This window comes from Chinchilla lanigera, unplaced genomic scaffold (genome assembly GCF_000276665.1).
Source record: "Chinchilla lanigera isolate Chin_1 unplaced genomic scaffold, ChiLan1.0 scaffold00007, whole genome shotgun sequence".
NCBI classification, from domain to species: domain Eukaryota; kingdom Metazoa; phylum Chordata; class Mammalia; order Rodentia; family Chinchillidae; genus Chinchilla; species Chinchilla lanigera.
Window position 1 is genome coordinate 24,248,960 of NW_004955408.1, and position 11,310 is coordinate 24,260,269.

Genomic DNA, 11,310 nt, shown 5'->3' on the forward strand with positions numbered 1-11,310 from the left:
TGCAGTGAGTAGAGTCTAGGTCACTGCACTGTGTGTTGCAGTCGGGGCTGGGGGTGGAGTGCGGTGGGGGAGAAGCCTGCTTCTGGCTCCCTGGTGCAGCAGAGGCCGGTGCAGACCCTCCCCATGCGGTGTGGCAGAGGTGCCTTCCAGCCCCAGCCCCAGGCCCTTTGGACAGCTCTGGCATGAGCCAGGGCCTCCTGCAGTGGCTCTGGCTGCTGGGTGTTGGGGGTTGTGCTTGGAGGCAGGTTTCTCCAGAGCTGGGGCCTCTTCCTGGAGCTGGCTTTGGCAGACAGCCGCAGGCAGTCCTGATGTCAGCCCCTCTTGCTCTGTTGCTAGTCTAAACCTCAGTTGCCTACACTGGAAAATGGGGACAAAGACACTCAAGCCTATGGGGATTTGTGCCTTCAGGGGTGCTTCTAGGAGAGGCAGCTCTTGTGCATTGCAGGAGCTGTTCTGAGGACAGAGGCCTGGGCATGTGTGGGAGGAGCACATAGAGCAGAATTTCCCCTTGTACTTACTTGGGGGGTCCTGGGCCCAGTCCCGTGGCATCCCCTATTTCCTGTCATCACCCCTCTGTGCCCTTGTGCTAGACCCTACTTCCCAGTTCCAGGGAGAGAATAGGGTTGTCCCTCCCTCTTGCATTGGTGAGGAAACAGCTCACGAAGGGGTGCGGCTTGTCCAGAGTCACACAGCCTAGGATGATGATGCCAGACTTGTGAGCCCTGGCTCTGGATATTCCTTCCCTCCTTCCCCTCCCTCCCTTTTTCATTTCTTTCTCTGGTACTGGGAGTGGGGCCCAGGGGCACTCTACCATTGAGCTCCATCTTTAACCCTTTTAATTAAAAAATTATTTTTCAAAATTTTGAGGCAGGGTCTTGTCAAACTGGGCTTGAACTTGTGATCCTTCTGCCTCAGCCTCTTTGTAGCTGGGATCACAAACGTGTGCCCCTGCACCTGGCCCTGGGCTTTTTCTGGTGCACTTCATGGTGTGGCATGCCTGCCACTCTGGAGGAAGCTAAGCAAGTTCAGATCAGAGGTTGATACCTGGGGTGGGGGGCACATATCTGGGGTTCCTTCCCTCCTTCCCTCCATTTCTCCTTCTCTTCCTTCCTTCCTTTCTTTCCTTCTTTTTCTCTCTCTTTCTCTCAGATTTTTCCACCTTTCCTTCCTTCTTCCTTCCCTCCCTCCATTCCTTAAAAAAGTTTGGTTGTATAGTTTTTAGGAAACTTAAAGCAAAGTCACTGAGCTTCCCCTCCCAGCCTCTGGGAACAGGATGCTGTCCTAGTGTATCATGCTCACAGGCGCTGTTGGAGAATCAGGATGATTCTGTCCATGTTACAGGGGAAGAAACAGGCAAGAGGGGCTGGGGATGTACACCCCCAAGCTCTTGCCCTTTCCCTTGCACATGCTGCCCTCACAGAAGCTCCTGGACTTGTCTTGACTCTTCTCTTTGTGATGAGATAGAGGAAGGAAGTCGCTGAGCCACTGTGCCATTTGGCCCCGGGAATGGGGCAAACAGAGGAAATTACAAGGGGTTTGCATTCAGGCAGAACAGGGAGGATCAAGGCTCCTAGCCCACTGCCCCCATCTCAAAATTGGTTACTGTTCCTGATTCTTTGTTTACTAGGGATGGGGGGAAGGTGGAGAGAAGAATGTACCTCCCCTTGTTTCCAGAATTACTAAATTCTTGTTAGATCTTTAAATTTTATGTAAATTCTTTTTTTTCCCCATTGGAAAGGTGGGTATCATATTTTAATTAGCAGTAGTGTCAAAGGAGGGCTAGATTAATTATTGGAAATCTTGAGTTCCAGATGGTTTCAATTTTCACAGCAGGGCACCAGGGTCTATATTTGTAAATTTTTTTATTAAAATCATACCTAGTGCATTTTAGGGGCATTAAGGTACACTCTTTGTGGCTCCAAGGATACTGTACTCAGGAATTTGGGGCTGTGGTTTTGGTTATGGAGAAGCAAGTCCCTTGTCGCTTAGATTAAACTTTTGTGGGTAAGGGGGGGCAGGTGCTGGGAAGCAAAGGGCCAGGGAAGGGGGTGTGAGAATTGGAAGGGTAGAAGCCAAAGAAAGCAGCTGTGGGGACAGGGAAGTGGTGATCGGGGAGCCAGGCACCAGATTCAAGACCAAGAAGAAGCAAGAGCTCGGAGAGTGCATGGCTATAGTCACTCAGCACCATCCTGAGGAAAAGTGTGGACTGCCAGAGGGAGAGAGAGGGATCTGGACACAGCATGCCTAATCAAGGGAGAGTCACCGTTGATCCCGTGGTGCCCCTTTTTAAACATTGATTTAGAGGACCAGCTCTGGACACCCACAGCCTGAGGGAGGCACTGTGTATTATGGATGGTCTAGTATAGGCTGTCTGGCCAGGGACAAGGGGAAATTAGTCCTGATTAGGACTTCTGGGCTCTTTGGAGTTCATTACCCTCCAGCTTTGGAGGCCTCAATGCAAGGATGTGAAAAATCCTAAATCTAGCCCCCTTTCCCAGAGGCTTTCCTCCCTGTGTTTTCCTGCTTCAGGTGGCCAGGGCAGAGGTGCCAGGGGGCAGGAGTGGGGGTTCTAGATGTTTCTCCCAGGGGAGAGCTTCTGACCGAACTTTTGGAGGAAATAGCTTGATGTGTCAAAGGCAGTGTATGTGTATGCATACACATGAATGTGTATCTGTCGGTTCCCTTCATCTAGAGACTAGTACTTTTTTGTATGGCTGCCTGTCCTGCATTGGGGAGTGGCGTTGAGGTGGGGGTGAGTTTGGAGGGAGATACCTACTGGTGTTCAGCCATGAAGGACAGACCTGCCATGCTGCCTGCAACAATCTGGGTCATGCAAGTGAAGCTAGGATGCTCATCTGGGGAACAGGTGTACAGCTTCTGTGCCCCTGCTGTGGGGGCAGAGTGCTCCCACAGGATGTGTCAGAGAGGTACCCTCCTTTCCCTGGCTTTGGGGCGGTGAGGGGACCAGGACTAGGGTCAGGGAGCCTTTTGAATCACTGAGTCTAGACGAAGCCACTGTCTCCAGTTAAATAATGTGTCTTCTTTTCCTTCTACCTTTCGAAGCTCAGCTCCTAGTGGAGACAGACACCTTCGGTAGTCAAGTCCGGATCAAGGGCAAGGAGACGGAGTTCTACCTGTGTATGAACCGCAAAGGCAAGCTCGTGGGGAAGGTGAGTGATGGCCTGGATTCTTGGGGGTAACCCCGCCCCACGCAGCTCTAGGGATCTGGAACTGCATGTGTAGGGTCCCGTCAGCCCCACACTGCAAACGGGCCTGGCGAGTGAGCAAGTGCTGTGCGCATGGGTGAGAGAGCAGTACCCACTGGGACCTCCTTTCGCTGCCCCTTCTCTGGCCCGGCTCCTGCAGCCACCAGGGCCAGGGCCAGGGCTGAAACCCTGAGTGTATGCAGAGCCCTGTACTCTCTTAGCCAGTGTGAGACTCGCTTGCTGGGTAGTGAGAGAGCCCTCGTGGGGCTTTGGGGCATCTGCCCACAGGCCCTTGATGTCTGGGTACAGGGAGCCAGAGGCCAAGGGCTGTGGCTGCAGTGATCATTTTAACAATCACCAGGGGTTTACAGCACCGCACCATGCAGCGGCGGCCTCCGGAAGCTGCTGCCTCGACAGTGCTGGGCCTCACGGTTCTAGCATTTCAGGAGGATTTTATTACTTTGCAACAGGCAAGAGGGCTGCATGTAACAAATTAGGACAGGTTGGGTTAGGGGGTGGGCTCCCCTGAGGCCAAGGAGTCTGGGGCTTTCACCATGCTTTTTTTTGGGTGCTTGGGGAAGGTCGCACACCTGTTCCTAGGGATATGCAAGGGGAGGGTGAGACTGCTGTGATGAGGTCGTGCTTCCTGTGTCTCCTTTCTGCAGATCTCTTTTTACCCCTATGTTTAGCTTGTATAATGGGGTGGGGGCCGCTCTGGATAGATGGAGTGGGTGTGGAGGAGGTGGGCCTCTCCTGCTTGGGGACAGGTCCTGGGAAATTGTCTGTGTTTATTACACCTTGTGGGAGTAAGGGGAGGTTAAGCTGTTTTTGATTTCTTGATTCCCCTAACTCTGTCCCTCTCCCACTATGTCATACCCATAGGCCAGGGACATGGGCCAGGGAATTGTCACACAAATGATAACAACTTCCTCTCATTGAACACTTACTTTCTTCCAGGCATTAAAAATGCTTCCAAATAATCCAACGAGGTTGGTACTATGCTACCATTCCCATTTCACGGATGGGAAAGCTGAGGCTTGGCCACGTCTACGGCACTTGTCCCAGGTCCCACTTTAGAGCTAGGCGGATTCAAAGTGCAGTTTGGAAGGAAAAGATTCCAGCCGCACTGCCCATACCAACCGAAGCTGCTCAAAGAGCAAAATAATAGTAATCCGAAGAGCGCAGCCGGGGATGCAGGAGTGGTTTTAATTAGTGATTCACTTTCCGCCGTCGTCGCGAGCCGGGCCGGCGAGGGGGCGGGCAGGGGCCGGGCCGGCCGGGCGCAGGTCCCCCTGGCCTGGCAGGCCGTTTCTTGCGGCGGCCCAGCCCGGGTCCCGCGTCAGGCGCTTTGTTCTCCTGCCCGCCTGGGCCGCCGCCCAGGCCCAACCTGCTTCGGGTTGGAGGCTCCTTTCCTGCGCTCCCCCTGCCGCGGGCGGCACCCGTGCCCAGCTCCCACAGCGCGCCCTCCTGCCCGCGCGGTTCCCGGCATCCTGACCCCCGGGGCCGCCGCGGGGTCAGCGCAGCCCGGTCCCCTCGGGCCGCTCCCCCCGCAGCCGCGGCCGCCTCTCGCCCGCCGCCGACTGGCCGCTGAGTCACCGCTTCCACAGGAGCCGGCTCCGATTTCCTGCCCCCTCGCCCTCTCTCCCGTCATTAATATTGGTGACGGTTCAGCTGGCTCGAGACGGAGGCCCGCCCCCCTGCTGGCCGCCCTCTTCACGCGTGGCTCCCCCTTTGCCGACTCCTGGCTTCCCGCTGACCTGGGGCGCTGACTGCACCCCAAATCCACCTGCCCTGAGTCGGTCTTCCTTTGCTCTCTAGCCCCTGGAGCTGGAGTCATAGGCTCTTGGGCTGCTGGCCTATCCACACCCACCCTGCCCACTCCTGCCCGGACCCTGGGATTCACCTCCTTGAGGGCTGGATCCCCTCCCTTCCGAACTCCACGCTCACCTCGTTCTGGCCTCATACCTTCCCAGGAACTTGCTGCAGGCACCTCACCTTACCTTGTGGGGTCCCAGTCTCCGCGTTTGTATCTGGACCTTTGTAAGGCACAGAGTGACCAGCCCACTGCCTTTCTGCACTTCAGCCTAGATCCAGACTCCTCTGTGGGGGCTCCTAGCTGGTGGAGAAAGGCCGTGCTCCTTCATGGGATACTGGAGGCATGAGGGCTGCCCTAGTGTTTATGCCTCCCATCGTCCCAGGCACACAGCACTTGCAACCACCATTCACTGGATGGGGACTTCAGACTCTTCCCGAGCTGTGCTCCCTTCTGGGACCGCCCTTCCCTTTGTCCCTGTGCTGTCTACTGGCTCATCCTTCAACAGCTTCCATCCTTCTTGGCCCCTCAGTGTTCCACCCCGCAAACCCCCAGTCCTCCCTCCATCAGCCCCGCTCCCCTGGGTTGTCAGTCTGTCCTTGTGCTTGCATTCCTCACCAGCCTGAGAGCTCGTCAGAACCAGCGCTGGATCCATCCATCGACATGCCACAGGGGCACTTGGAAAACAGCAATACGGCTCTGACCTTCTGCAGACTTGCTCAGCCTCCAGCTAGAATTACACAGGTCATGCTGGGGAATCAAGGTGCCCCAGTCTGGCTGAATTTCAGTGCCCTCATCTATAAAATGGAATGATAATGCTGGCACTTAAGTATGTTCGTTAAATGTTAGTCCCCTCCCCTTTAAAGCTGGGTCAGGAGTCACTCCTTCATCGCTGGAGACCTTTGGCCTCAGCCTGGGAGCTGAGAGCAACATATAGCTTCCTTGGGCTGCCCCAGCTCTGGGTGTAGGCCACATGCCTTGAACCCTGTGTCAGATGCCTCCAGCCTTGGTTGTAGTTGCTTCTGGTGTGTTGTACCAGTCGCAGAGCAGAGCTCTCCCTAAGCCCCTGCATGCTCAGGTACCACCCTGCTTCTCCCCACTTCTCTGAACCACTTCCACTTGGCCCAGGAGGCAGCACTTCCTTTTACCCCATGGAGTTGTTGCCTATCTGGCATCGTGTGCTAGACACCATTCCTATCTCTGGAGATTCCGCCTGGATCAGACTTTCTCATCTGCCTTTGCTTGTGTGCCCACTAATGAGTCCTTTTGGGGGCTACGAGCCTTCAACCTTGTCAGGGTAGAGGGTATCTTGCTCACCAGCATCTTTGTTAAGATCACGTTGGTTGGAAGTAACTGGAATTCAAAAAATAGGGAACTATTTAGGAAAGGTTTGATTGAGTGGCCCAATAATGTCATCAGGATTTAGTCTTCAGATGAAACAGGACCACCAGTTTGGAAAGAAGAAGGATGGAGGTGGGAGTGGGAGAAAGAAGATTGAATCCCACTAGTGATCAAAGCTCTGGGGTGGGTATTCACTTCCTCTTTCAATACTGATACTTCTGCTTGCCTGCAGCAATGGAGTCAAAATTTCTGGCAGCTGGGGCCCCAATCACAGGTGCTTTTTAAATCTGTGCAGGTGATCAGCAGGGTCATAAAGGAGTAGAGGCAAGGTCAAACTCAGGTATGACCTGTTAGTTTCTTACCCACTCCTGCTTGGGTTCATGGTGGGAACTTGTGAGCACTGTAGTCCTGTGGTTAGTTGCCAAGGGGCCCTCTCTACTCAGGAGTGCTGGGAATTCCAAGCCAAGGCCCTCTTTCTCAGCCCTGAAGTCAAGCCAGGCCTGGGCTGAGTGTGTGTGCTGAATACTGTTAGTTCCTTGTCCATCCACAGTCTCACTTTGTGCCTGTCGTGGTGCTGTAGATCTGGAGAGGTGAGGGGTTTGGGCAGGCAGCACCTGATTTTCCTTACTTTCTTCCCCCATGGACTTCTTTGGAACTGGATAGAGAAGTGAGCTGTAGGGGTGAGGGTAAGTTCAAGTCCCAACTCTGCCATTCACCAGCCTCGTGATCTTGGGCAAGCCTTGCTGCCTCTTTGAGCTCTATTTTTTTCTATGAAATGATGTAATGGATGTGGAAATGTCTGCCTGTGGTCAGCAATCAATAAATGCTGAATGGACATATAGGGAAACAAAGCGGGGTAGGTAGAGATCTCTAGCCCTTAGCTCATTCTGTTCCCTTACTCAGCTTGTCCCACAGCAGGACATCTGGGACGTCTCTGGGACATTTGTAAAGGACCTAGAAGGCAAAGTCTATTTTCTTGTGGATTCTTTCATGTGTTACCCCTACTGCGTTCATCCTAATGAGACTCTTAGTCATTTAACTACAGATGCTCTGGGATCCTTGTCTTGGGCTCAGCCATAAGGGCAGCTAAGGGAGCATGCTGACCCCAAGGAAGTACTTGGTCTAAGGAGGAGGCAGGCAGGTATGAAATTACTCAGTTGAGCATGGTTTGGGATGGGATGGGGCCCAGAGGGTTCAGGAAATAAAGTATGGGAGCCCAGTGAAACTTGATGCATGGATGGGTAGTATGGGAGGAAAAAGAGAAATTTCCCAGGGAGACAGAGGGCAGCCAGAGAAGGATTCCTAGGGGAGGCAGCCGCAGAGCTGAGCCTTTTGGGATGGAAACCGTTTCCCAGACAGTGGCAGGTATTCCAGAGGAGGCAGCGTGGTATATATGTAACCTTTATTCAGTTTCCTCTGGCTGTGTTTCTCAGTGCCAAGCAAAGAGCTTAGGCTCAGGTTGGACTCTAGGCAGCTTCCAGAACTGTCCACGAGGAACCCAGAGCCCTCCTGTCAGCCTGACTTGCACATGTTCCCTGGTTTCCCTTGCAATCGTCCCTTGCTGCATCCCCACCCACTCTGTTCTCTGGGCCCCAGTGATGTTTCCTAAGTCATGTTCTGCAGCTTCCTTAAAAGATGTCATCCTCCAAAGAGTGTTTTCTTACCCAGCCTGTCCCTTTCTGCAGAGTTCAGCACTCTGTCTGCAGGGCCCAGGCTTGCCCTCCGCTCAAAGGTGAACGTTCCTGGAAGCTCTAGCCCGTTTTCCACTTCAAACAAAAGGCTGGAACCTGCACCTCAGTCTCCACACATAGCCAGACCGCTGGGCTTCCAACTTGGCTGGGCAGCCATCCGGAACGAGGAGTGGGCCTGGCCTAAATTTGGAGATGTTAGTTGGAAACTCAAGTGCTGCTAATCCGGGCCTTCCAACGCTGTGTGTTTCCTACTCTTCCCCATCAAGCATCCATTCGTCTCCCCCACCACCCTTTGTCTTTTCAGGCAGACCCAAGGAGGCAGGCCAGACCTTTGAAGAACCACCTGGTCTTCAAAAATAATGTGGCAAGTTCCTACTGTGTGTCAGACTTATTTGTAAGAATCATTCCTCACCATGTCTCTATGGCGCAGAAGTCATTGTTCTCACTTGGTGGGTGAGGTTTGGAGAGTGGAATTAGCCAGCCTGAGGTCACACAGGAAGTGTTACAGTTCATTAGGGTTCTGACTAATTAGTGCTCCCTCCCCTCCTTGGCTGGTCTCCCAAGAGAGTTCATATATCTGCTCAGGAGCCCAAGATCCCAGAGTCAAGGTTTGGAGTTTGGCCACCCTAAATCTCTTATTTTTGGAAGCTTCTATTCTACTTCATACCAAGTATTAAAATGTGCCACATTCCCCATTACAGTAAATATAATTTACATTTAACTATATCACCGTGGAGTTGAGCTGCAGTCGAGTAGCTGAGTTAATGTCAGGTTTTGTGCAAATCTGTCAGAACTTATTTCTGTGGCAAGTGACAGAGTACAATATCAACTGGCTTCAAGGAAATGAGACAGTTTTGGCACATACAACAGTGAGGTAACTTGAGCCTCAGATGTGGCTGGTTCTAGAGCTCAAATGATGTGACCAAGACTTGGTTTTTCTCCCTTTCTTCCTCTTGGCTTTGCTTCCCTCATGTTGGCATTACTGTCAGACAGGATTTCCCCTCCTGGTAATAAAATGGCTGCTTCCATTTCAGCCTCACAAACTCTTTCAGTTGGAATTTGCCCATGTTTTTTGAGGTCAGTTATACAAAGGCCTCAAGGAACACTGTGATTAGATGGCTTGGGTCACATGCCCACCTGTGAACCAATCAGAGAAACCTGAGCAGAAATTATGTTTTGATTGGCTAGGTCTGGTCCTCTGTAGTAGGGGTGAGGTGGAGTCCCTGGTTCTGAGGGAAGAGAGTGGGGAAGGAGTAAGTATCCTAAATGACAGTGGGAGTCCATTACCTAACTAAGGGGTAGGGGAAGATGCAAGGGCCAGTAACAAAAGGCAACACCACAGAACTGAAAACCTCGCTTCAGGCCCTCTCTGCTGTGCTGCCTAGCTCCAACCACATGCCCCAGTCCTCTCCACAGGGCACTTTCCCTCACCCCTGCTATCCCCTCTTTACCCTCTCCTCACTCTTTTCTGGCCAGACTTTAGTCAAGTTCCTCCTGTGTCCATTGGTGCACTTCCTTGTCGAATCTAGTTTCTGCAACAACCTTGCTCAGTCAGTTTAATAAGGACACTGCACCCTTAATATCTGATCACCCTGGATATCTGATTGGGTTTCTCACCCTCCATCGTGCCCCAGGCGGTGTCTCCGCACCCTGGTGTGGCTTCAGCTGGAACTTTGCTTGGTTGCTTTGGCAGAATCCCCCTTACCTGTGATGTTTCCTCTCAGTTGTTTTCCACCCAGTGACTCTCTTGTTGTTTGTTCGTTGTAAACTCTCACTTGCCCGTGCTGGGCTAGTGAGTCCAGTGGGAGGTTGAGTCCAGTCTCTCCCCATCACTGCAAAATCCCGTCACCACGATCCTTGTATCTGTCACCCTGGTCCTGAATGACGTCAGCCTTCCATGTTTTAACAAGGTTTGCTGAGTAATTTCTTCTTTAATATTGCTCTTCTTTTCCCTACAGCCTGATGGCACCAGCAAGGAGTGTGTGTTCATTGAGAAGGTTCTGGAGAACAACTATACAGCCTTGATGTCAGCCAAGTACTCTGGCTGGTACGTGGGTTTCACCAAGAAGGGGAGGCCCCGCAAGGGCCCCAAGACCCGGGAGAACCAGCAAGATGTGCACTTCATGAAGCGTTATCCCAAGGGGCAGGCAGAGCTGCAGAAGCCCTTCAAGTACACGACAGTGACCAAGCGGTCCCGGCGCATCCGCCCCACGCACCCTGGCTAGACACCCCATGTGGCCGCTGCAGGCCCTTTTGGCCACTCTCACACTCCCAGAGAACTGCATCAGAGGAATATTTTTACATGAAAAATAAGGAAGAAGCTCTATTTTTGTACATTGTGTTTAAAAGAAGACAAAAACTGAACCAAAACTCCTGGTGGGGGGGTGAAAAGAATTTTATTGTTGACTTGAAACCCCCAATGACAAAAGACTCACTAAGGGACCCTTGTCAGCCCATAGGTGCTTGCCTCTCTCTAGGAGAAGACAGCTCCAAACTTGTCCCCAGAGGAGGACTTGAATGAAGAAACCAACACTCGAGAAACCAAAGTCCTTTTTCCCAAAGGTTGTGAAAGCAAAAGAAAGAAAAAAAAACAAAAAAGAAAAAGAGAAAGTAGTACCCTCTACCCAAACGACCCCCCACCCCAGCTTTCCTAATTCTCTGTCCTTGCCCCAAATTCCAACAAAAATCGCTCTCTGGTTTGCAGTCATTTATTTATTGTCTGCTGCAAGCTGTCCCGAGACACCGCGCAGGGAAGGCGTGCCCCTGGGAATTCTCCGCGCCTCGACCTTCTGACGACAGACGGCCTCGTCCAATCATGGTGACCCTGCATTGCTCGCAGTTCTGGAGGATGCTGCTATGGACCTTCCGTGACTCATGTGACCTAGTACACCAATGATAAGGGAATATTTTAAAACCAGCTATATTATATATATTATATATATATATATATAAGCTATTTATTTCACCTCTCTGTATATTGCAGTTTCATGAACCAAGTATTACTGCCTCAACAATTAAAACCAACCAACAAATTATTTAAAAAAGAATGAGGCGAGTGGTGGTTGAGGGGCCAGGCTTGGGCAGGGAGGTTTTTGTGTTTCATCTTTCTTGGTCTCTAGTCTTTGCACTGAGGGCTGGGGCTTCATTCATTCATTCGTTCATTCATTCACAGATTCATTCAACACTCAGTGTGCACCAGTCACTGTTCTATACACTGAGCTGGTGGCCTTAGAACAGATGAACGGCTCTGCCTTCAGAG

General features: G+C 52.1%; 1 protein-coding gene across 1 annotated transcript in view; it reads left to right on the forward strand.

The window, feature by feature from the left end:
• The window catches only part of Fgf18 (fibroblast growth factor 18), a 34,599-nt gene extending 23,501 nt beyond the window's left edge, over positions 1 to 11,098 (forward strand). The window contains exons 4-5 of the mRNA XM_005376329.2: positions 3,064 to 3,170; positions 10,010 to 11,098. Coding sequence (XP_005376386.1) covers positions 3,064 to 3,170; positions 10,010 to 10,276 — 374 coding nt within the window. The 3' untranslated portion in view covers positions 10,277 to 11,098. The remainder of the gene's footprint in view (positions 1 to 3,063; positions 3,171 to 10,009) is intronic.
• Positions 11,099 to 11,310: the final 212 nt, after the last annotated feature.